The following is a 26,856-nucleotide window of genomic DNA, read 5'->3' as shown; positions in this document are numbered from 1 at the left end:
AAAAAAACCGTACCTGCTAATCAAGTATACAGAGTACGTGCACACTCTAGGAGAACACGTATGTAGGAAAGCAAATCTCGGCACCAAGTATAGATGCACAGATACCCCCCAGAGGCTGAAATTACCTTTCTGGACAATGAAAACAAATAGGATTGGGAAAGGTAAGTTTAGGAAGTAGTTAACTACAGTTACTTGGTAAAACCTCAGTGATTTTTCACTAGCTGTAAGAGATCTTATCCAGCCATCGTTCTGGAAAATGTGCGTTTTTAAAATCCTTTGGAATAACGACTAAATCTGCTCGGAAAAAAATATTTGTATTTTATACGTAATATACACACACACACACACACGCTGTATAATGGAAAATTAGAAGAAGACTGTAATGGTTCAGAGCTAGATTGGGAAAAAGTGCTGTCAAAATTAACTTATTGATGGACCTATTACAAAGATTGCGTTGTGACAAAACCTAGAAAACTATGAAAATGATGGAATGGGTTTTACACAGGACTCCCTCAAGGTGATAGAAGGTACCACCAGAGGGCCCTGCACTAAATACGTTGGCCCTAAATAAACCGGAGTGATGAGTAAGCTATCCATTTTACTATAATAATCATACAACTGCCATCTTTTCTCTGTGGATAGTCATTAGTAGTCATCATGTGAAAGCTAATTCTGCATAGAATGAATTAGCGATTTGAGGAAAAAGCGAGTGAAACGGCACAAATGGGACGTATTAGTGGCCGAGTAATTGTATTGGTGACATTTGGAGTGTGCTAAACTAGTCAGATAAATACATAATCGTGGGTCGTCGTGACTCCGGGGATGCTGTGACTAGCTGGGCAGCAGGCTGTCAAGCTGTGTGGCTAGTCCATGCTGAGGCTTGCTCTACCTCAACCCTGACTTCTAGGAATTTATCAGAAAGACGACGTCTTCCTTTCTGCTGCAATTGCTGGGAGGCCGGGGCAGCTTTCCCGCATGCAAGCGGCGCTGCACCCTTTCAGAATGGGCTCTCGGGGTGCTGGAGCACATCCTGCCCCGAGCCCACCTTCGTGTTGCTCCTCCTCCCAGCATCGCCGTCTGTTGCCCGCAGACGTGATCTGGGAACTAGACTCGAGGAAGCAGCGCCAGGAAAGAGATGGTATTAGAATGAAGAATTCACATTACCTCTGCTGAAAATACTAATTACGGAAAACACTGAATGAATTGCCGTGACGTTTGGTCTGACTGGGACTGAGGCAGCTTCTGCCTCTGGCTGGGGCTCACCTCCTCTGCCGTCCCTAGTCCGTTTTATGGGCCGGTTGGTCTCCCGATGCGCCTTTAAGCATCGCAGAGGCAAACCTCCGTCCTTCGCGGCCCCCCTTTCAGCCTGGAGGTCTGAGCGCGGTGACGGGCAGGGAGCGAGCGAGCGCGGGAGAGGGCTGGCAGGAGAAGGCCTTCCCTGTGTTTACACACCGGGTGGCTGAGGAGGTAGCTGCCAATTTGGTCAACCCCTGCGGTACGCTCCGGTTTCTCTGTTCTCGGAGCCGCTTTCTGCGCTTGCAGCAGCGCTGGCGGCGGTGCTGCGCGCCGTGGCAGGGCTCGGGCTGCTTCGCCAGAAGAGGTGCTCGCTGGCACCTCGGATAATGAGGGCCGCCTTTGGAGATGCCCTGGCCCGGAGCCTCACGGGTGCAGCAGCTGGCAAGAAATGGCTCCCAAGGTGAGCAGGGGAGGACTTTCAGTCCTGCCAGGTCGCAGGACCGCCGTGAGCGGGCGCAGCTCCCTTTACACCTAGCAGGGAGCGCTGGGCACGACTGCTCCAAAAGCCGAGGGAGGGCTTCGGGGCCAAGAAGAGCCGCCGCTGCCTTCGACGTGCCCTCGAAGGCACAGAGGCCGGCGGCTTCCCACCCCGCCTCCCCCGGCTGCTGCGCCCGCCGTCCGCGGGGGCGGCCCGCGCTGGACAGCGCCCTGCCCGCCCGCCCGCGCCTCTCCCCGCCGCCCCGGGCAGCGCCGGGCGCCGGCTCCGCCGGGGCGGAGCGGGCGGGGGGGCCGGGCGCCCCGCGGGGCGGCGGAGGGGGGTCCCCGCGGCCCCGGCAGCGCCGCCTCCGCTCCCCGCCTCCCCGCGCTCGGAGGGCGGGGAAGCGGGGTGGGGGGGGGGGGGGGGGGGCCGGGACCGGCGGCGACGCGAAGCCCTTTGTCGCCGAAGCTGCCTTCCGCGGCGCTCTCCGCGCCGGAGCCGGAGGGGCCGCGCCGGCGCCTCGGGGGCCACCGGCAGCGCGTCCTCCGGCGGCGGCGGGCGGGCGGGCGAGCGAGAGCCGCCGGCAGCATGCGGTGCCCCCCGCTCCTCCTCCTCCGCCTCCGCCGCCGCCTCCTGCCTGCACAGCCGCTGCTCTAGAGCCCGGCGCGGCGGGGCGATGGGCAGCGCTGCCCGCTGAGGCGCGGCGGGGGGCCGTGCGAGGCGCGGGGATGTGGCGGCGGGCGGCGGGCGGCGGGCGGAGCGGGGCGCGCCCCGCGGGGCCCGGCGGAGCGCCCGGCCCCGCGCCCCCGCGCAGCGCCCCGCCGGCGGCCGGCGGAGCGGGCCTGGCCGGGGCCGTCGTGCTGCTGGGGGTGATCGTCGCCCTCCTGCCGAGCGCCCGGGCCGAGCCGGGTAAGGAGCGCGGCGCGGGGGGGGGGGCGGGGGGGGGGAGCGCCGCTGTCGCCGCTGTCGCCGCCGCCGCCGCCGCTGTCGCCGCCCTGCCCGCGGAGAAAGCGGCGTTCGCGTGGAAAGGGCGGCCCTGCGGGGGGGGGGGGGGGGGCGGTCGGGCTCCCCGGCGCGGAAGTTGCCGCCGCCGCCGCCTGCGGAGCAGGCTCACCTGCTGCAGCGGCGGAGGGGCTCCCCTGTGGCCAAGCCGGGCTTTCAAAGGCGAGGGATGGCAAAGGCGGAATCTGCCCTCTGCCGCGTAACGCCGCGAGTGGGGAGGAAGCCCGGCTCTCCCTCATTGTCTCCTGCAGCCTTTTTTGCCCGCTCTTTGCACAGAGGCTCGGCCGTGCGGAGGGGATGCTGGGGGTTTCTGCCTTTTCCCGTAGGCAGCCTGCGCTGCAATCGTCCCCCCGGGCTTCCTGGCTAAGGCACAAATAACAGCTTTCCCTGTGGGACAGCCTAGTTGGATTAGGTCTTGTTTCTTGCGGAGAAAGAGGGACGGGCAGAGGCTTTTGTTAAACCGGAGGATCGCTTCTAGTGGATCTGTACGTGTGTGGCGGGGAGGAGGGGAAGATGAGGAGGGGTTGGGAGAGGGCAAGCTCTGCCGAGATCTGAGCGCTACATCGCAAATGCAGCCGAGAGCTCCAGCGATTTCTGGGTTATATTTTCCCTGTTTCCCTTGACTTTTTGAGTCAGGCGGTATTCTGCGCTCTCCCGAGTTCTTACAGCAGTCGATGCACTCAGTGACCTCGATGCAGAAATGATTACTGTTGCTCGTAGTTATTGTATGTGCCAGATACAGACGCCAAATATAATTGTAAGGCTATGCTGAAATAATTGAAAGAGGCTAAAATTGATACGTGGCTAGATTAATCCCATGGATTTAAGAATGGAGTAGGGCTGCGGATCCACATTTCAAAGCTCTTAACACGACTGTACAGTAATCATATGCAATCGATGTCAGTTTTATGGCCATAATATAATAAGGTTTCTCATTTGCAGGTTGTAGGTTGGTGGAACAGTGCCTCATACTTCATTACTTGTTCTGAACGTGTAAATGCTGCGGTTAGATTTATCTCTGTAAGATAAATTGACCTGTGGTCAGAAGAATGGCTAACTGTTTACCTGTGCTTGTCAATTCAGTCTGGATTTCACATGAACTCTCGCGCCACATCTAAATTACGAAAGGTATCTTCACTCGGAGGTAGCCAGCCTCTCCGAGCTGAATTTTAAAAGCTGAGGTATTTCTGACGATGCAACGAGACACCTCTTCACACTCGATTGCTAGATTCAAGAGCAGAATGAAAAGTATTAATATTCTGTTTCTTCCTTTGCGGTCTGTATGTCTTTATGACACAGCCATTATCTCACTTTTAAGTGAGGAAGTCCAATAGAGTTAAAAAACATATCTGTAGGTATCTCATGGCCTGCAGCTTGAAAAAAAAGACGTGTGAGAAGCTACAATAGTGTCAAGCCAAAGTAGGTAATGATAGTATGCATAGCACACACAGTGGAAAATACTGTCACCGATAGGCATTACCCGGGAATTTTAGACAATCGGGTAGTTACGTTAAGGTACTTAACGTAATCTGTTGTAGTTAATAGCTTTGAGCATTACAGCTGAAATTGCAAGTAAAACTTTATTAGTCCTATGCAGTGTTGATCGGTAGTTAATGATTGCTAAGGTGCATAAATTGGATGTCAATCAACCTAAAAAGCTCTGTCTTCCAGTGAGATAGAGCATGCGAAATGCTGTCTCCCACTGAAGTCAGGGGCAAAACACATAGTAGAGCCAGATTGTCAATGAAGAACATTAGTTTTGCCTAAGAAGGTTAACTTCTAAATGTTTACATAGAGCAGTCTACGTGTAGTTCTGGATTTCTGTTAAGCCAACGTGCTTTTACTGATTTCCGTGATTCTTACTGTAATGTATACGGTTCATAGAGCAGGTCTGCTGCCGTGAAGTCCAAATGGCATTAGGTGAATACATTAAACACTGGGAAGAGCACTTGTCATGCACCGTTTTTATTACAGCTTTCTCCACTGGGGAATATACGCATCTATGGGAAAATTATGTCCGTACATATGTACACACTCGCAGATGAATGCTCGGTTCTTCTGTTGGGTTTATGTGCAACACGCGGCATGGCTGTGTGTGAAGACGAAGCAGGGAACTTGGGGCATGGAGGGTAAAGAGAGAAGTTTTACTCTGGTGCTAGTGCTTCAGAAGACAACTCAAAAGTTTTCTGTTCCCTGAGATGATTTTAAATAGCTACGGTAACAATATTTCCTTTGACCTCAATAAGAATTCAACACAAAAGGAAAAGATCTCCCTGAAAAGACATCCTGACAGGATGAGGCGTTTGGCTACCAGGTGTTGGGAGCAGAGAGATGGATTATCTCTGTGTTAGGGACTCAGAACCAGACCTCAGTGCTGGTTGGTGCCTCAGGACACTTTCACCATCGAGTACAGAGTGATTAGGTTTCAAACAGCAGATGAGAAGCTTCATTTTTAATTTTAGAAGTATTTTATGCTTCTTTAGCTGGATACATACAAAACTGCTCAGTGACATGCAGAGTTAATCATTAACTTCCCCAGTATGCCATCCCCAGGACCACCGCTTGAATTCAGGTTGAAAGTAAACTTACATTGTCCACCATAATCAGAAGTACATAACCGTGATTTCTGATGGATTATAGAATAACGAGTGCAAAAATTCAGTCAAACTGAATATATCTGTCAAGAAAGGAAAAAGTAATGAGCCAGAAATCAAATGAGGGAACGTGTGGTTTTGGGTTGACTCCTACTATGCTCCAGCCGCGCAAAACTCCTTCATGAACCAGAGGCGTGAACCGTGGGCAACCATTTCCCCTGGGGGAAGAAGAGAGAGGCAGTTTCTGAAATGGGTGTAACTTTGGAAGGCAGCTATTGAAAGCTGCTCTGGTCTCGGTGGACCATCTCTCAGCCAGTAAATACACATCGCACTATTGTTTGAGTAAAATGGAGGAAAAGGCACATTGCTTACAGTTGTGTTGCCCATGAGCCTAATCAACTGATCAGAGGGGCTGCAGTGGGGGGCCTGGGGAAATAATGTTCCAAGAAATGTTAAAATATACCTTTTACATTTTCCATCATCCTTTACGCTTGTTTGTGTAGCCTGTTTGAATGATAAACTTGTCAGGGAAAGGTCCATTTCTTCCTGCGTTTGCTGAACACTAGCACAGTGAGATCTCACCTTAATTAACAACGAATTCAAAACCAATAACGGCGCCTCCAGCGCAGTGGCTGCTTCTCGCAGCTGGAGCTTTGATTGAACGACTCGGAGAGCGCTCCGTGCCAGCTGCTAAACTGCCAGGCCCACCTCCGACGGGCCGTGGCTCTCGACGGATGGCAGCTACCTGAGCACTGACTCAATGCCTCTCAGCTCCCGAAACTCCACAAAAATTGGCACATCTGGAAGCGTACGGGTCGGTGTTCCCATTGCCAAAGGAGCTGCCACAGAGGCGAGTTCCGCGAGCGTGTCGGGGCACGAGCCCTTCCCTGGATCTGGCTCTGCATTGAGGAAATGGGTGAGGAAATAGCAGAAGGCACTCTGCACCTCCTGTGGTTGCTCTCCAGAATTACCAGTCCAGCATTTTAGGAAATCAATAGTTTCAGGTTGGTCACGTTGCTCTTTTAACGTTCCGTCTGATTATCTGAACGGAACAAAATACGTGCAGGTATCTCAGATACCCTGTGAAAGAATAGTGAAAAGTTCAAATTCTGACTCGTTTTATTCAAAACAAAACAGGAATCTACAGCATGGGCTGAAAGATTAGGCCACCAGGAGCGTGCATAAAGATGCTTCTTTGGGAAGACTTGATGGGTACGCCTGGTATAGATCCACCAGTCATGAGTTACCTTTTTCCACTACATTCCCGGATCTGAGTTATTCCCCCCATTAGCTGATAATAAATAATCTAGTTTTAGTATTCATATAGATACAGGATACTTCATATATACTGAAACAACTTTGGTGAAACTGTTCTCTGTAGATTAAGGTAAGCAACTGGTATCTCAGGTGAGGTTGAAGCATCTCCGTGTTTTGCCTGTCAGGAATGCTGACTGCCCGTTTGAGACCTATGGTTAGAGAAGAACTTTTAAATCCTATTTTCAGTCATGTTCAGTCATCTAGTAGTGTATTGGATATATTGCATCCTCCTAATCTTCACTGCACTATTTTCTGAAATCTTTTACACGTGCTTGAGGTCAGGTTGATGAGCAAGAGGAGGGGGACTGTGAGTAATTTTCTGTTTATGACATTTTCTTAGTCTTGTGGGAATGGTTGTTTCTGCTGAAGTAAATACTGATGATATTTGCATAGGAATTTAGGCTTCAATGTCCAAACATGTCAACATTTCATTAAAAAAAAATGAGCATTTCAATGGTTATTTGCTGTTCTAACTCCCTTCTGCTGAGTCCAGGGGAGGAACTACTGCACTTACTGAACTAATCCGCATTTTACTGCTAATCCTGAGGGCCGTGGCTAGGACACTGCCTTCCTACTAGCAAGGTGGGATTGCACTGGTGGGCTTTGGACATAGGGCATTTCTCAGCTAAAACACCCCACAGAATAACATTTCCAATGAGGGTGTTTAGTTAGAGGAAGTACAGGATACAGGAAAAACAATTTCTGTACCTCTCACCCAGAGCAGTTTGCTGCTGAAGTAGCTGTAGTATTCTTGGCACAGTTGGTCTTGTGCCCAAGGTTGCCTCTCGAATATTAAGGGTCAGGTTCGTGAAGAAAAGGCAAACACGTCTTCTGGAAATCAGTTTTAAAAAATTCAAGGAAATAACTCTTGTATACTTGAGTTGAAGGTGTGCGGGAGTTTTCCTACCAAAAGAAAAAGAACAGAAAAAAAATCCAGGTAAAACAGATTGGGACAGAGCACGGCAGATAACACTATACCTGCCTGAGCGAGAGAGGTGCATGTTCAGAGACTGCCTTCGGGAAGGTGCGAGCGCAGCTCTAGAAAGGACCAGAGATGAGGAACTTCCACCCCGGTAGCCTGGGTGATACATCTCCCTTCTCTGAGACCGGGGGGTCCTGCTGTCTCTGGGCTTGCGCTGGGCTAAATTATCCTTTATCCACCGTTCAGACAAACAGCTTCATTTTGTGGCCCTTGTCACCAGAGCGTTGGAGACTTCTCTAGTCATTGCTGGATCACGTACGTATAAGATGGGAAAGGCTTATCCTTATTTTTACAGTTAATGCTCTCACCCGTGATCACTCTTGCACTGCCTTCTTCACTCACCGTTTGAGGCTTGGTTGGCAGCTCCAAGAGGAGTTGAGCAGAAGGTGGGCAGCTGCTGTGACCTTTCAAATGTTGATGAAACCTAAACCCTCACACCCAGAAATTGCTTAGTAATACCTCGCTTATTCTCTTCTTCTCCTGCCTAAAACCCAAATACACAAAAACCAGGGATCCACAGCAAAGATTTTTAGTTTCCGTAAATTAATCCTCAGAGTTTATCAAGAAAGTAAGAAAATAATGTTTTGAAAAAATCACCAGGGTCTTCCCTTCTTCCTCCTTAAACATAACTTTCAATAGTTTTAGATTTGAAAAGGTCTATGACAAAAGATCTGGAATTGAAAAAGAAGGAAATAAGAGCAAAGTCCAGGCTTTGAACTGGCATTTTAGTGGCAGAACTACATACATGCAGAAGGATATAAGGAAACATCTGCATCTCGTAATTGTTGTCACAAGAAGCAAGGCCAGTAATGTTCTTAAAGTCTGAAACGGAGACATGATGCCAATAGGTGTCTGAAGGGTGTCTTTGAACACAGATGATGGTTTTAAGAGCCTCTCAACAGCAGCTGTGACTCAGTTTGACTACTCCCTTTTAGAAAGAGGAGTTATTGCAGAAAATGGAAAGTCTGAAGATATACATACTAGGGGCCCCTTTTGGGTGAAAAGAAGCAATTATGTTACTAATATTTAAATAATTACTTTTGTAGGTATGAGATATATACAGTGTGTATAGCAAAATGTAACACACATAATATTTCTATTTGATCTTGAGGTTAAATCAGGGAAAATTCCTTTCTGGATTCTGGGAGCAGGAGGAAGGAAGGAAAAATGAAAGAACATTCAAAGATGGAAAATATAAAAATCCAGACTTAGAAGACAGCGCCTGTTTCCACATTTTCTCCACCACACACTGCTGTAGATCTAAAACTATCTACAATACCTTGTCTATCATTTTGTCACCTGTTACCACTATACCAGTGTTGGTCTTTTAAGGGAAATACCCCAGTTGTTTCCTACTGACTTCGAATAGGAAAAATACGTGGGAGAAATGCAACTATGCAAGACCCTAAACACAGAATGTAAGTGTTCTGGGCATATTCTCCAATTTTCAGGTATTATCATCAGGTTTGAGGCATCAGCTGGGGAAGCAGCAGTAGCTCTTCTTTTGAAATTTCTCCTGAATTGCCTTCATGTGTATGCATTTTCCTTATTATGACTAAAAAGCTGCTATGTTGAATGTAGTGGTTTTGGTTGCTCTCTAGGAAAGTCTTTGTACACCATATACCTACTGATCATTTGTTTTCATAAGTGCTCGTGCAGATGGGTGGTGATAAAAAATTCCCGAAGCAAGCCAATATAAATTAAAATCCATCTGCATACCAGGTAATAAAAAAGCAGCACAATTATCCTGCATCACTCTACTGTTTAGTGATATGATGATCTCACTGCAGTGTCTTTAGCTGAAAATAAGTAAAAAGTCTTTAAATAAATTGTTGCCCTGTGTTTGAGGTATGGATTTTGTAAATTAAACCATAGATGGTTACTAGCTGGGATAACACAAGAAGATTGTTACATAAACGTGTAACTCGCAATGCTGAGACAGATTTTTTAAGTGTTAGTAAGTCAAAAGAAAGGCTAAATGTTTAAATGCATGGAAATTAAAATGTCAAAAAAACAGATTCCAAAAGAATAGGAAACAAAGATGTATTAGTTTTCTGTGGTATTTCTTAAACAATGAAATAACTGAGGCCAGCAAAATATGTTGGCAACCAATGTAAAAATGACAAGAAAAGAGTTGAAAAATGGAAGTTTATCCTTGGGAACAGTTTGTTACCAAATAGTTGTTCTTTGTTTTGAAAATAATAAAAATGACTTAGATTATGTGGTGGTGTTCGTCACTGAAGTTCTAAAAAGCTGATTTAAAAGAAACCATTACAGACGTACCTAGTTCTTTCTTTGTGTAGTTTTCTTTTAATCTGCTGAGTAGCTTTGGCAGAGGAATGTATCAGTGATGAAAAATTGGATTTTTATAGGGTTCATGGCTAGTTAGGAAAGGGAATGCATTTTTACAGTTTTCTATCATTGTAGTATGTCTCTGATGTGATGTCTTTAAGCTGAAATTTTTAGCGGTAGTTTTAAGAAATGCTTAAAACTGATGGTTTTGGTTTTATTTAGCATATTCTGGTCTGGCCTTCCATGATACTGTAATTTTAAAAATGCTTCTCTGATCTTGTGGTGAAACATCTTGGCTGAATGATTTTAAGACCAATACAGGCTTGATTGTTGTAGCAGTTCAGTATTCTCAGCTGGGTTTGTCTGAATTTCTTGATGGTCACCAACTCTGAAAGTCTCAAACCGTATTGAGTATAGCTGCTGAATTAGATATTCACATAAAAGTAGACTTGAAAAAATTGTCCATTTTTGACTGGCAGTCCATAAACATACTTGAAATTGCCCAGCTTTTGCTGGGAGTGGTTAGTAACAGAGATGTTTTCAAAGCTGCAATCTGCTGAATTTATCAATAGATTTCCCTATGCAAGGTTTGGTATCCAAAATTCATTGCTATTTAAAAACAAAAGTTCGACTTATTGGAGAATTAGAGCTTGGGCTCTGAATTGGCTACAGGCAGTGGTCTTTTGCTAGGCGAATAAGCGGGAGTGTTGGTTAGACATTTTATGGGGTGCTGTTTATGGTGCTACTGCTATTAAAAAAAAGCATTATTTTCTATACCAACCTTCTATTTTTCTTTGGTTAATGAAACACCTGTAAAAAGCTTATGGAGTTCTGCTGAATAATTAATATCAAATTATTGATTTATTTTTAAAAGGAATTTTACCAGATTGTCACCTACCGAGAGCTCTGGGACACCTTTATATTTTACTGAGAAGCCATGTACAAAAGCCTGTTGACAAGCTTGGGCTGTTCCTGAGCACACGCAGCATTTCCTCTGGTCATCTCGCATCCGAAAGAATAGTGCAAGTTGGAGAAGGGTAGCGATCGGCCATAAGAAGGAGTACAGAACATGGAAAAAGCTGTACTGGTAAAAGATTTCTAGGCATTTAGGTCAGAAAGGAGTCACTGATGTCGAATTTGTCTTCTGCATAAGGCGGGCCATAAGATTTCTCTTTCTTTTAGTGGCTGATACAAGTGTGGCAGCTCTGGGTAACCTTTAAAAGACTATGCGATCCTAATTAAAATTTTTCAGCGGCTGGACAGTTCACAATTATTGGTGAAGGGTGTTACTATCATGTTTGGTAACGTATATAATGTCAAAACTGAATTTGTCCCACTGCGTTTTCTAGCCACCCTATATATCAGACTGAAGAGCTCCAAAATCTCTTTTCCATGCATAGCTATTCGTACACTGTGATCAAGCCATGCCTTTCGCTTTGAGTTCTCAGTTGGTTCAATCAAAGACATATTTCCCACATCTTTTGTCATTCTTGTGAGTCCTCTTTGAAGTCTTTCCAGTCTGATGTCCCTCTGGAACTGCAGCCTCCAGAGCTGGCCTGCTATTCCTGGTTCATCAGGAACGGGCATCGGCATCACTGTCAGAGGTAATATCATTTTTTATTGTAGCGGTGATCTCCCCACGTGTAAGAACTGAATTGTTAGTCCTGTAGGACTTCCCATTGATCTGATTATTCACCTCTGCTTCCAAGATTTATTTTTCTTAGAGTAAGCCTACTCTGCAGACTTTGGTATAATTGAGAGAAGCAAGATTAACAACCCCTGAAGCTACAATGCTTCTCCTACTTGTGGAAGCTGCAGTCTGCTCAGTAGACATAACCCTTCATCACTGTTCCCCTCCGTAGACACTCTTATCCCATGAAATTGGTCTATAGTCTATTTCCAGATGTGTGATCTGATACTTGGCTGCATCTGCCTGCTCGCTTCATTGTTCATCACCTTCCCAGTCGTCGTCTGAGAAGTTTTATCACAGATGGTTTTGACTTCCTTCAGGTTACTGATAAAAATGTTGAGTGCAAGGCTGAGAAGCAGTCCCCATGGGAGTCTGTTAGAAGCATTGCTGCTCTATTTAATCATTTAAAATCTATTGCATATGCACCATATTCATTTTATATTTTATTAATCAAAATGTGAGGTATAAAGTCAAATGCCTCATTGGAATCTAAGAATATTAGATCAAGTCTGTAGTCTGATAGAAATATAAAATTAAAGTGATTCATTGTCCATAAAAATTCATTCCTGGGCATTAATTATTCCTTCCTCTTTTTGTTCATCATTAATCAAATCCTTTCTCAGCTAATCCAGTCCATCATCAACAGCAATATCAAAATGTCTATTTGACAGTTCCCATTTACCCGGTTTAAATGTCACAATATTATAGAACAAAGATAAATACTGTTCTTTGTTTGCTTTGTCTCCTAGCGTTAGGAATAAGGGGACAATCAGCAATTGAGAAAAAAAAAAAGTCTAATTCAAAACCGGTCGATGCTGCTTCACACTCCCTCTAGCTGTAGGACTCACCGCCAAAAGAATGGGTACTTTAAGAACCCCCAAAGTGTAGGTCTGGTGCACTCTTTGGTAGTACCTGGCTGCACTGACTGATGGAGACTGGACGGATCCTGTTTGGTTCAGGATGGCATTTCCTACATTCCTGTATGGACAAACAGAATATCCAAAATTCGAATAATTGGCGCGAAAAGAATATAAACTGTAAGAAGATGCAGGGAAGGTAAGCTCCTGGGAAACCAAACAGTACTTGTGTGTAGGGGACACTTCTCCTGAAGGCTTCGTGCCTTCGTTCTGTTTCACGAAGAGCCACGGAGACGCCTGGAAGTCCACGCGTGCCCGTGTGTCCCTGGTGTCTCGGTACACGACCGGCGCTCGGGGCTCTGCTGCCTTCCCGGCAGCGCCGGTGCAGCTGAAACTCGAGATCAGTTTATCGAGCCAAGTGCTGGGAGCTGTGCATAGGAACGAGTTTAAGAGAGGAGGGGATTAGGGATCAGGTAAAGCGAAGAGGACAAGCACACCGAGTTGAACCGTCTTTCCAGTTGCAAGCTGTCTAATATTCTTTGCTTTGTAGGTATTGCAGGCAGAGGTAATGGGCTGCTAGGTGAACACTGTTAAGACTTTATTCCTCACATGCATCCAAAGAGTTGGGGTATTAGGGTTGTATTAGACAGAGCTCGACCTCTTGTGCTTGTTGCTATAATTTATTTGGGAGCTGGAAATGCACTGGTAAAAATCCTGGCCTGTGTGGAGCCCACGGAAACTCTACCACTGGTTTTCATGTGGGCAAGATTTCAGTTGATTCGGTTTTCTTTCATGATGACACTGGCTTCCTTCTTTCCGCAGCCTGGGTCTCGGTGTCCTAGGTAGGAGACTGGAATGGTGTTTTGATAGTAATCTCCTTTTTGTCCTCTAAAAGGCCCCAAGCCAGCCACTGCAATTAATGAAACTCCTCAAATGCTCGAAGGGAAGCACATATAATGCTTATCTGAAATTAGACTACAGTCCTCCAACACACTGCAGAACGCTGATCTGTGTTAGACGAACTGGCTGGGCAGTGTGTATTTTGTTGAAAAGCCAACAGCTCATTTGAAAAATCAGTGATGAATTAAAAGTAATAGATAATGGGAGCAGGACTGAGATAATAAAGTATGGAATATTCAGAGTTTATCAGATATTTTAATGTATCCAATACTTCCAGTGTAATGCAGAAAATTAAAATCACCCCAAAGAGATAATCTTACAGGAACGTATTCTCGAAACGCGATTTGTTTTCAACAATATTAACTGTAGGCTACAATAATGTAGCGTATTATGCAGAGTAAATGTAGGATAGACTTCTGTAGCTATTATTACAACTGTCCGATCAAAGAAATCTCTCTGTATAACTCCTACAATTATTTAACTGCTAATTTGATTCTAAAATTGTCTTTCTAGGCAAGTATTGCAGAAATCAATGCTATCTACTTGTGCGCACACAGAAAAATTCTTAACATCATTGTAGCCAGCCTAAACTCTCTGTACTGATGTTGAATTGTTTAAACTATTTGGGTATTTCCATGACTAATGAGGTCTAGCCATGGGTATCAGAGCTTTCAAATCTGGTTTGGTCCTGCTCGCGTGGGAAGCAATAGGAGGAATCCCAGGGACCTCAGTGGGTGTGGACTGAGTCTCTGATCTGCGAGTTGGGTCTGAAGTATGGGCTGTTTCTCCTGTGAAATACCACTAAGTTTATAGAGATACACCTGGGAGAGGTGTTTTCAGAAGGGGGAGTTTTGCCTGTTTGTACTACAGTAATGACCAAGGAAAAAGGTGAAAACATTATGGAGGGCATTACATGTATGGGATGACACTGATTTAAACAAATTGAAGTTGCCATTTTAAGGTGCTCAACAAGTTGTACTGCTAATGTGTTGAGCCCTTCAGTGACTGGGACAATGTAAATAAAAACACAGTAAGGAATAATCTCGAAGCTAAATAACTGTAGTGCAGTATTTGTGTTATCTATGCCTTCTTAAAATTGGTCTTCCCCTTAAATAAATAGTAGGTTGTTTCAGTAGATACAATTGTTAGCCAGACCACAGAGTACAAAGTTACCTGCGTTAGTTAAACTGGTGTAGTACTGAGACACCTGTGCCTCCGCTCTATGGGGATATGACATTTTCAGGGATACCACGAACTTTATTTCAGTTCAGAGTGGCATGTAATTGTTGTTTTGATATTGTTGACTTCTCTTTCTAGAAGGAAGAGAAAAATACAGTGATATGTGTATTTTAAGTCTTCTCACTCATGCTTTTTTTTGTTTTTAAATGCAAATACGCTTTGGTTGAGAGTGAAGACAATCAAGTATATTGATTCATGCTTCTCTTTTTATAAAAAGTTTGTTCCCTCTTGGTTCCTTTGCTTTCGTAGAAAAAAAGTTTGGGAGTAATTAACTTCAAAAATGTGTACTTCTTACCTCATATCATCCACTAGTAAACTACCAGGTTCTTAAAACAGTAAGTCAATTTGTGTGTGTGAAAGCTGCTGCAAGCAGCAAATTCCACCTTTTCAGTGTGCATATATCTGGGTGTTCCAGCATATCTTATAGATATGCATATACTTTCCAGCATATCATATAGAAATAACATGGTTCTGCCTTTTAAGCACTGAATGTGCACTTCTGCAAACAAAGATTTATTAATTACAGAGCACCTTCCTCTTTTACAGTCTTTTTAATATCAGAAGAATGTCATTCTTTCTCTTCAATACTATTTAAACATATGAAAAGTTAAAAAAAAAGATAGCAATTATATAATGAAAAGTAATGCTCTTTTATTACTCTATTCCTGTATGAAGTAAGACTTATTCCCGTCAGAGTAACACTTATAAACCTTTTGTTATATCAATACTCCTCTCAATGATAATATTGGCATTTATTCCTGTAAACAATTGGAGGATTGCCATTTTAGCTGATGCCACAGGCTCCTTAGGGAAACTATTTTTTATGAACTTTGGAGCAAAGAATGTACTTTATTTGTTTTCTATTTAATACAAGTGGATTCTTATAACTGAGGTGGCAGTATGATTTGGAAAACTTAGATTAAATGGAGTTTCACGCATGAATTTATTTTTTGTTCTCAAAATACACCCTGACAGTGTTGATAGAGTGGCATTTAGATGAGGTTTCTGGTGCATGTTTTCGTCAATGGGGTATAACAGGGATTATTTTTAAGTACTTGCCAACATGTACGTATCCCATTGTGTGGTAAAAATTGTTCTTAGGAGTATTTTTAGGCTCACTGGTTAAGCTATCTTTGCTAGAGAAAACATAGTAATATTCAAGAACAGAGATAGTGAAGTCACTTAAGTGTCTGCTGTGGCTCCCTCAGCACTTGTAGGGGGTTTGTATTCTCTCAGCTGGGAAACTGGGGGGGTTCTTCAGCTTCTTGATGAAATAGTAAATATTCTTCCAACACTTTGGAATAAAAGAGATTAACATAAGCAGAATTTGCAGGGTAGCATCTCTTTTTTTATACTTGACCTCATGTTTAAACCGACAGTTCTCACTTTGTTCTCTAATTGTCTTTGTGTGGTAGTAGCCCATAGTGTAAGCGAGCCTTCTGCTGCCAGAGCAAACCGCGGAGGCGAGAGCTGAGGCGAACGAGCGAGTTTTAGGTTTGTGGGGCTTCTGTGTAGTAAGTACTTTCTGTATTGACTGCTTGCTCATGGTTCCTCAAGTACTGTATCGGCACACGTCAAATACTTCATGGTCTTTTCTGGAGTGTGCAGGTGTCTGAAAGGTATTAGTTACACTGCTTCTGTTGTCTGCCTGGGCTTTGTTGCGTGGCTGCTGATTACAGAGACTCTAAGAGATAACGTTATGTACACTTATTCATACCATCAGCTTTAAAGAATTAATTTACTTTAACTGGCATTTGTGTTCGCTGCGTTGACAGCAGTAGTTGCATTCAATGAACTCAGGCTTTTAAAATCCATGTTATTGCACATTTGGCTCCCAAAATTTCATGAATTGTAGGAGCATCACTAATGCTGAGCTAGTAATACATTCATAGATCTTGCTGTATTGAAAACCATTTCTTTTCTTTATGTATTTATTGTGAAACAGTTATCATGGTATAGTTCTGTCACTGTAAATCCAGAGGAGAGAGATGGCACCTATCCATTTTACTGTGACTTATTTCTCTACCCCCGGTTGCTTTTGCTGAGTTAATCTCGGGGTTAAAACACCACTTTTTCATCTCCATGTTATGTTAACTTTGGTCAACTCAGTGTAGACAGTCTGCGTAGTCCCACTGCTATATCCCTGCTACAAGTTTACAGTGTTAGCCATCTCAGTGTAATAGCACTTTTTGGGGGAGGTTTTGCAGAAAAGGGGCAATATAGGTCTGAATGTATTTCTCCTCAGCGCCATCTGTAAGCAGGGATGCTTTCTGAAGGCAGCGGGCCACTGAGACCTGGCCACCAGCACGGTAATGTCAAACATCTCCGTAAGACCTGGAGAGGCTGCTCCTTTCTTGGCATCACAAGTCTCCATTTCGGCTTTGTGTTTGTACAGTCGCTCAGGCAGAAACACGTTGCGCATTTCTAAATTGACATATTTACCTAATTGTTTTTAATAGTTGTTTTTTTCAGGCCAGCTGATTCGTACACTTTCCTGAGCATTTAATTTGATTTCTACATTAGTTCCGTATCGGGGAGTAATTAGAATAGACAAAGAAAGAATAAGTAGGACTTAGGTTACGAAACAAAACTGCCACGTGAATTTATTGCCTGTGGTTCTTCGGGACCCAGTCATCTGCTACAACTTCTTTTAATAGCTCCTTCTGACTTTAATGTGATCAAAACAAACGTAGCGTTTTGTTCTTGAGTTACATTTGGATTCTGCTGCTTAGTTGTTGGCACAAAAGCCATTGAAAGGGGGTGGGAGCACTGACCCTGAAGTCTGGTATACCCAAACCACCGGGGATGTATTGCAGAGCCTGCCTAAAGCCCTCTGATACACGGTTGTCTTCCCTTAGTCAGTTCACTAAGTGATGGTGCCGGCAGAAATGTTTAACAGAAATATTAATGACTTCTATGGGATTTTGCAAATGCATCAATTAGCAATACAAGTTGAAAGGTAACGTGCAAGAAACACTAGCTAACGTTTTGTAATATTTTTCTTGCTTTCCTAACAAAAACAAAATTAAAGCAATGGATTTTACCTTCCTTTCTTTTCTCAGTCTATTTGAAAGACCGACAAACGTACAACCCTCCTCAGTAACTTTTTAATCCTTTGGCCAGTTTCCATCAGGTTTGTCAGAGATAGAGATGTCTGCCGTCTCAGGTTCTTCCTGCTTTCATGGAAATCAGTGCCTGCAAAGATGGAAGGGAGCTAATAATAAACGCTCTGCCGTTATCTGCCGTTTCGCGATGCTCCCAACCAGCAGAAGTGTGTGTGATGGAGCCAGTGGTCTTGGGGGGCTGGTGGGGAGGTGCCGTCTGAAGACGGGGGAAGGCTTGGGGTTTCTGGGGTACCCTGTGGGGTTCGGAGGCGCGGGCGGTGGGAGCTGGCAGCACGGGAGAGCCGGGTGAGAAGAGGTGATGGGGCTTCTGAGAGTTGGGGGGGGGGAGCTGGGATTACTGCGCCAGGAGGATACCTTCCCCAGCAATTCCTGGTTTGTTGTGGCAGGAGGGTCCTGGTCCTGACCCTGGCAAGGAAACCTGAGTTTTGCCATGGTGCTGGGTAGGGAGCCGGGAGCCGCTTCGGGGCTGAGGGGCAGAAAGCGATGGCAAACATCTGTCACCGCGTCCATGGAACCAACTGCTATAGGTGCAACTGGAAAGATGTTATAAACACTGTTGTTGATTCATTCAGCCAACAGAAGGTACCAGGAAATACAAATTAGCTCTTAAACGGTCTTTCCTGTTTCTCCAGGCTTTTCTTTTTTGAAACAAAAATCCCGTCAGCACACGCTCTTGTTTACACAAACACATATACACATGCAATAGTCCTCTTTTATGCCATGTGCGTTATCCTGCTGAGTACTCACTTGCAGCTCTAGGTCCTGTATTTATCACCATGGCAGTAATTGAAACTTTAAAGCAGTTTTCCACAATGCTATTGACAAAAAAAAAAAAACAAACCACAAAAAAACCCTCAGTGCACATTTTTAGAGAAGACACAAAATTACATTCTGTCTTCCAAGATACCTTGCAGTCAAGATATCAAGTGTCAAACACTCAACATCTTTCTGAAAATAACATGTTGGTTTTTTTTTTTTCTCTGAGGGATTATTCAGAAATTGCTAACTGGTATCAAGTTTATGGGTTAATCCCATAAAGAAGTGATGCAAGTCACTGGTGCTCAGCTTTTTCTTTGGAGAGAGAAATAAAGGGGACACATTCCAGTGTGTAGTTTTTAGATTAGCAATTTACATTGTAACAAAGTGTGATTTAAGATTTTTATGGTAAAACAAGATGAAATTAACATAAACTTTGGTGCAAAAATAGCAATATGTTCCAGTTGGAGCTTGCAGAAAAATGCTTAAAAGTATATAGCAAGTCAGGCTCTTGGAAGCTTCTCTCCCTCGCTCATCCCAGGTGCTGCCTTCTGGAATGAAACTAGGACCTGCTCTTCACTGCCTGGTACTGGGCCAGGGCTTGTGAAGGTGCTTCCATGGCTACAAGAGAGAAAAGGGAGGATGCCAATAAGAAATCATCCTTTTTTTGAATTTCCTGAAATGTCCCTGTAATTCTCTTGACACGACAAACTGATGTGGCAACCCATAGTGTTACTCTCCGTGTCCTGATATTAGATGTTTCAGATATTGGAGTACTGCTACTCATTAGCAGGTATAATATTGCAACTAAGATTTACATCAAGGCTTTCATGTGCCATAAGCTGAGGTTTTACAATATCCTATTTCTTCTCACCTTTGTCCTTTCTCGCTTTTTGCCAAAGAAAAAAATACTCAAAATTACCCAAATATGTCAAAGGCTCAATTTTAGAAGTACCATAGGTACTTCAGACAGCAGTGCTCAGTAATTTTCAGTGAGACAGGAGGTACCGGGGCGCTGACTGGTGAGAGTTACAAAGGCGTTTAGGTGCCTACAGTTGCAGATGGGAGCCTACAAGATCACTGGAGTAATTTAGGCACAGAAATTGCACTGCCTTTTCAAGGGGCTGGTGGCTTCTCAAGTGAGTAGGTGTTAGGCAGCTCTCATAGCTGGCAGCTCCTGCAAGTCTTACCAGGCACTTACATGCATCATTTGTAAATCTGCCCCTGAGGCACTCGTGATGAATTGTTCCAAGTGCTGTATTAGTTTCGTGTTTGTTTTGTCATCCATGTAGGCACTGGCTTCTCTGATCTTGTTTGCAAGGTTACGTATTGCAGGTTATTCTATATCTGCCTTTAGTGTTAAATACCAAAAGCAGCAGCCCTTCGTGTTGCTAATACTGAAGAATTAAAAATAGTTGGCACAAAACAACACTCATTTTGCAGTAGTTAAGCAGGGTTGATACAATATGCTTGGGTTATTCAGTACTGCTGGTGAGCAAAGACTGCTGCTTACTTCTCTGTCTCTGACCTACGGCTCTCGAGATGGTGCACAAATGCCCCTTTATAGGTGAGAAGAATCTTTGCCCCATGCGTGTGCCCATAGGTATTTCCTCCTCTTTCATATGGCAATGACTGTTTTGGTAGCTGTGATAGACCGGCATATTAAGTAAATGCATGTATTTTTTTGTATGTGAATGTATTGCTTGTATGCAAGTGTATGTATTTCTCTGTGTCCCTCCTTTTTTTCCTGTGTTTCTGTAAGGCCAGCATCTGTTTGTCTGAAGGTGATAGCTTTAAAGCTGTTTTCGTAAATATTTGATATAAGGTGCCCAGCTCCGTGATTTATATGTTAACGGATTAACAATCACTGCAATTTCATACTATGTGAAAGAAATGGAAACTAGCTCTTTCCCTGTCTTTACTTCCTCCAAGTCGTATTCACTCATGATTTGCATTTGACTTCAGAGCCACCCACACTGCTTCACACAGGTTGGTTATACCGAGATGGCTCCTGTAGCTGCGGATGACTGTGCAGCAGCTGTGCACAGAGCAGTGTTTCCTCCTTGCTCTCTGTGCGTGGATGTACGTTGGCTTTTCACCCTGCAATGAGAAGCAAGGCTGTTCTCCCAGGTTGGCCAGTGGGTGCCAAAAGGGTTACACCTCTGCAAGACACCGATCCGGGATATTAAATTGAACTGTCTGCCGGATTTCTTCCTGTTATCAGTATCTTTAACCTCATACCGCTCCTTTACTTTTCCAGACTGTCTTCCTTCCAAACTACCCTTTATTTCCTCCACGCACAACAGCACTGGGCATCTGCCCAGCGAGAACTGGGCAGAATACCTGAAATAATCACACCGGTTTGCCCGTTCACAAAATTATTTTGCAAAACTCGAAAGACTTGAGAAAGCCTTCCAGCCTCAGCCGCAGCTCCCTGCCCGCCGGCTGCAGCACGCGTTGCCTGCACCCGCTCACGTGCAGCCGGAGCTGGTGTTGCTCTGAGGACGGGGTGCTCCTGCCTATGGAATAAGCAGCAGCGTACTGCAGATGCTGCAGTATTTCATACCAAAGGTGTCACGCACACTTCGCGTGTTTTTGCCACAGAAGTGCATTGCCACAGAAGGGATGTGTACATTTACCTGGTAGTTCCCCGTGCCTCCTAATACCTCTTTCCTTGGTGCTCAGTAATGGAATTAATGTGACAGGAACGTGGGAACAGTGACGTGTTTGCTATGGGAGATAGATGAACGCTTCTGTTTATCCCGTCTGCTCAACTCCCTGTATGTCTCCATCACCGTCATCGTCCTTGGGTGATGGCCTTTGCTTCATGAGAAAGAAACATATTAAAATTGTTCAGCCTGAAAAAAGGTGAGCAAAGGGAGATTTTTGAAATAATGAGTTGCCATTCATGGAAGTGATCATGGTAGTGAATAGAGAATCATTATGGACTATATTAATTTATTTGTATTTATTTATGATATATCTCTCTAAACCCAGGCTTCTCACCTCTAACTGCTGCACAAATACCAGACTAAAAGGTCTTCCTTCCTTCCTTCCCCAGCAGCTCACAATGCTGCTGTGTCCTGTTCAGTCTGCTGCTGATGGTGCAAAGCCTTCTTCACTGCTTTGAGTTTAATCTGGAGTATTCTTCTTCGCTTCCGCTCAAATTCCCAGATGACTCTATGAGTATTTTGTGCCGTCCAACTAACATATTTCCTAAATCAGGTGTTCAGGAATAAAATGTGAACATCTTAGTTCCGGCACCACAAAACTGATTTTTGCTCCCTTTCCCCAGTGATGCTTTCTTTGGTGATGACAGCATTTGCAAGTGAGAAAATGTCCGTCTTCCACTTTTCCTAGCTGAAAGTACAGCCAATTTATTTTAGGGAACTGCATGGGACATTTTTTAATTAATCTTTTCCATAAACGTTGAAATTGCATTACATGATTGAGACCATGGGAACTAAACTCAGTGGCTTTGGGTTGTTTTCCAATTATCATTGTGCAAACATAAAGGGGAGATAGTACAGGAAGGAAGGTTCTCTAAAAATGCCTTCTCTTCTGCCAACCTAATATTTTTTTAACCAAACCTCTTTGAATTTATTCCGTAAACTCTATTTTTCCAGCATTCCTAGTTCTTGGGAGGCTCCTGAATTCTGAACAGATATTGTAAAACATGGCATGAAGGTAGGCTGCTTTTTTCCTCAGGAAACATATTCAATTCTGCTGGATTAGGGCTTTCAGAGCTTTTAAACCATATGAGCATAGTTTAAATCGTGATAGTGAACAAGATACATTGAGCAGTGTCTGTCAGTCAGCAGTGAAATGCAGTCAGCATTTTATTACTTATAGCACTGAAAGTAATTTAATGAAATTAACAGAAAAAACAATTATATCAAATTGCTGTGGCAGATATTTGGACTATAAGTGCAGTATAATAAACTCATATTCATATCAAAGTGGAAAATCATGTGTAGTGTAGCACTAATCATTAAATTTTTTGCATCTTTAATGAGTTCATTTCTAAATACAGCTATGAAATCTCTTACTGATTTCGTTGCAGTGTTCATTTTTCTCACCTTCAGTGTACTCACTGTGTTATTAGTGTCATTTATGATATGAGTAGTTTACATTAATGCCTCAAGGTCTACATTGATAGTGTTACTATTTTTAATGGTTTATTGCATTAGGAAATCTGAACTTGATACACACCTGGTAATTTTTTGTCTTAACATCTGATACCTGTTTGTCGTGGTTTAACCCCAGCCAGCAACTAAGCACCACGCAGCCACTCACTCACTTCCCCCTCCACCCAGTGGGATGGGGGAGAGAATCAGGAAAAAAAAAAAGTAAAACTTGTGGGTTGAGATAAGGAAAGTTTAATAGGACAGAAAGGAAGAAAATAATAATAATAAAAATAAAATGACAATAATAATAATAATAAAAGAATTGGAATATACAGAACAAGTGATGCACAATGCAATTGCTCACCACTCGCTGACCGATGCCCAGTTAGTTCCTGAGCAGCAGGACCTGCACTCCCCAGGCCAAGTCCCCCCAGTTTATATACTGGGCATGACGTCACATGGTATGGAATACCCCGTTGGCCACTTTGGATCAGGTGTCCCGGCTGTGTCCTTCCCAACTTCTTGTGCCCCTCCAGCCTTCTTGCTGGCTGGGCATGAGAAGCTGAAAAGTGCTTGACTTACTTAGTGTAAACACTACTTAGCAACAACTGAAAACATCAGTGTGTTATCAACATTCTTCTCATCCTACATCCAAAACACAGCACTATACCAGTTACTAGAAAGGAAATTAACTCTATCCCAGCTGAAACCAGGACGCTGGTTTTGCTCTGGCTTCTTTGAACCTGTCAGGCAGCTCATTTCTCATGGCAGCATCTGGATGGGCTCAGTGGCTGGAGCGAGTAGGGGGGGTGAGGCACATGAAGCACCTTCCGTGCAACTTCTCGCCAGCTGAAGTGTGCCCAGCGCGGAGAGTTTCTGTATCGCAAGCAGAATTCATTTGGTATTGATTTACTGAATACTGCTAAATATTGCTGATCAAGATAGGAGAAGCCTCCAGGTTGCTGTTTTTATTGAATTGCTGTTGACAGCACTCCAGGTTGGTCCTAGCAGTACAATGATACCTCATGATTTACCAGCTATTGTCTTCTCTACATATTTTGCAGAATTCCGTTATAGAAATGAAATAGGTGAACTATTATTAAACTATATATGTTGATAATTAAGTGGTGAGGTGACTGGATTTTAAGTTGCAAATGTAACCAGTACAATTTACAGCTCACACTAAACTGCACTAATTATAGCCAAGGTAAGGAGTTTTTAATAGTTGCTTGGATAACTCTATTTTTTTTCTTGCTTGCATAGTATTACCAGACAGCATTTCAAATTGTGGAGTAAAATCATTCAACTAGATCTGTCTTAAAGGTTTTCATTTCTTGTCTCCTAGAAATTACTATTTTATTTAATGTGAAATTAGGGGGGGGGTTTATATGTTTGTGTGGAAGTAAATAAGGATCAGTCTATAGTTAGTAGTTTAAAATAAGTTCATTTGTTTAGTAGGTTTCTTATTATGTGTATTTCCTGTGAAATTTATAGAGGCCTGACCAGTAGGGTTGTAAGATGTGAAGTGATGTGTTAATGCATTACAACTGTACTATTAATTTTTACCCTTGTATGATTCACCTGCCCCTTTATGGTTATATATTTGGAAAGAACAAATGTACCTTAATGTGCAATATTCACACTTGAGAACCATTTGGTGGTGGGGGGAAGCTGTTGTTGCTGTTGTTTTATTAGTGTATAACCAGAGTAATGGCACCGACATAGCAATGACGTTGCAAAGAGGCTGCAGAAGTCTGGAAATAGCTAGGCTAATGTTTTTGAATGCTTACAGGATAGTCTTTAATTTCGTAGTCTCTTTTCTTATTTTTAAGCCCTTGAAAGCTTTTATCTATTTTGGTACAGAATGGATCAAGCACTAGGAATGAACCAGGGTTGTGAAACGAGGGTTGTTAACTGTGAGACCACTGCCTCAGTTGTAGGATTTGGAAGATGTTTTCTGCTGTGGACAATGAGCTGCAGAAAGGGAAAGGTCTCGCGGGACAAGGCAGCCAAGATAGGCTTTGTGCTTTTGAATGTAAAGAGTGAACACAAGAGAGTTCGTTCGTGATGCTAATGCAAATAATTTAAATCAAATTTGAGTCTTCTCTTTTTCTGAGCATCTAGCTTGAGAAATCTAAGGCCCAATTTTGTGTTGAGAAGAGAGAGTTTTGACAATGCTGCCAGATTCTAACAGGTCTTTAGAATGAGTGAACTGTCATTCTTCAGAGGCTTGTAATGAGTAGATTTGGCTGGATAGCGATAGGGACAGTAAACGACACATTTCTTACAGTAAGAGAGCTCCATTTCTGTATTTCACACCCCCGCTCAAAAGCATCTGTATGCTTGTATTTCTCAAAGAGCGAGCTGCAGTAATTTTTGAGAGGACAAAATAGCAAATTTCCTCCCTAATTTTGTTTTCCTAATCTATTGAAAACCCACATCCCTGTATCTCCAAGTTTGATTTAAGAATCATCGATGTATAAAACCTCCTCTTGAACATTCCAGTTTAGCAAACATACAAGGAAGTGAAAATAGGGCATTATGGAGAGAATTCAGCAACCTCAGCTACAGGAGTCCCCACCGGTGACGCCTCTGATACGGCACTGCCTGTCACATTGACTGTGTCAAGGTCAAAGGCGTAGACGAGATCCGGGAGTTGAACTCGCGTGTCCTGCGTCCCAGTCCAGTACATCAGTGCTGGGGTATTTCTTGCCTTTCCTTCATTTTAAGTCGTCACTTGGTTATGATTCATGGTGCTTTATAAAAAGGGCTTCACAGTGTTAGCTCTCCTTTTAGATGGAAATTTTCATTCCCCTCTAAATGAGCTGCCAAGGAGGTTACCTGGCAGGATGCAGTGTTGCAGAAGTATTTCAGTCTTGAAATGGTAATGCATATTTACAGCTATTTCTACGGAGCTCTTTAGTATTGTTAAAATGAACAACTCTAATTACAGAATATTTGTTGAGGCTGTGATGACTCAGCCGTTGGTGCAATAAACAGAGGAGCAGAAACAGTGTCCTTCCCTGCTTGGAAGCTGCTCCTCCTGTGGTTTTGTAGCATGAGTGACTCGAGTTAGCACCACAAGTGCACTGTGATTTTGGCTCCCCTGACCTGTCGAACTTCCTGGTGCATCAAAAGCTCACATCAGCCGTTTTTGAAAGTCTATTGATATGCATCAGAAATTAAGTAGTATTTAGCTTTATGTCTATTTTGAAAATGTCTACTTTGTAGTGAACAATTCTACAGTGGCAGTTTGCTATGCTCAGATTAGATTGTTTTGGTTCGTTATTGAAACAAAAATCTGAATATCACCTGAAGTACTTGCAGCAGTAGCGCTAATGCTGATCAGGACATCTGTTCAACTGCAGAATATGCTGTGGAGAAGCACGCAATTTGCAGACATTACGTAGTACCTACTCCAGTTAGTTCTGAGGTTTGGAGTGAGCGGTAGACGAATACTGCTCTTGGCCTGGATTTCTGGGATAATAAACCCCAGGAGAATAGGCCTGTAGAATTTTAGAAGGGTGGAATTGGTGGGTTTTACAGAAACTAAACTTCTTTTAAAAACCTCTACAGCTCAGCAGAGAGCGCTCTGTGGATTTCTATAGGGTCATTTGAGAGTTCTACAGCAAACAGATCACCCTCTATTGAATTTCATAGTATCTTACCACAAAAGGATAGTTTACAACCTCAGCTTATTCATTGTGCCAAAGTATCATTCTCTTTGGCAGAAAAAACCTTTTTTCCTGTAAGGGTGGTCAAATGCTCCAGCTTTTCCCGTGGAAGCTATGGAGTCTCCATCCTTGGAGATGTTTAAAACCTGACCGGACATGGCCCTGAGCAACCTGCTCTGGTTGACCCTGCGTTAATGGGCAGTGCTGGACTCAGTGACCTCCAGAGGTGCCTGCCAGCCACATCCATTCTGTATGACTTTCTCTAAGGTGTTCCCCTTCCAGTTACCCCACAGGCACACAACTGGAACCATAGTAAGAGAATAAAGTGCCAGGGTCTGTTCTATAGGATCTGCAGAGACCTGTAGTTACTCTCAGACCCAAATGCCTTCATAACAACTCTATGTCTATCAGGACTGATGTGGTCCACGACCTCATTCTCCTGAACAACAATCCCCTCTCTCAAGGACCCCAAAGAATGAATATCAGTACATAAATAGTGATTAAATATAATCTATGGAGTCATTGCATTGATGTACGATTCCATGCCTTGTTCATGCAGAACCAAGGACTGCCTGTTCCCCTTACCA

The 26,856-nt window shown here is 43.7% G+C and overlaps 1 protein-coding gene across 4 annotated transcripts in view; it reads left to right on the top strand.

Annotated features, from left to right (window-relative positions):
- Positions 1-2,186: 2,186 nt before the first annotated feature.
- The window catches only part of KIAA1549L (KIAA1549 like), a 139,399-nt gene continuing 114,729 nt past the window's right edge, over positions 2,187-26,856 (top strand). For all 4 annotated transcript variants that reach the window (XM_052811419.1, XM_052811417.1, XM_052811418.1 and 1 more), the window contains exon 1: positions 2,187-2,623. In XM_052811419.1, coding sequence (XP_052667379.1) covers positions 2,443-2,623 — 181 coding nt within the window. In that variant the 5' untranslated portion in view covers positions 2,187-2,442. The remainder of the gene's footprint in view (positions 2,624-26,856) is intronic.

Source organism: Harpia harpyja, chromosome 16 (assembly GCF_026419915.1).
Source record: "Harpia harpyja isolate bHarHar1 chromosome 16, bHarHar1 primary haplotype, whole genome shotgun sequence".
NCBI lineage: Eukaryota > Metazoa > Chordata > Aves > Accipitriformes > Accipitridae > Harpia > Harpia harpyja.
This window is presented reverse-complemented; position numbering and strand designations above follow the sequence as displayed.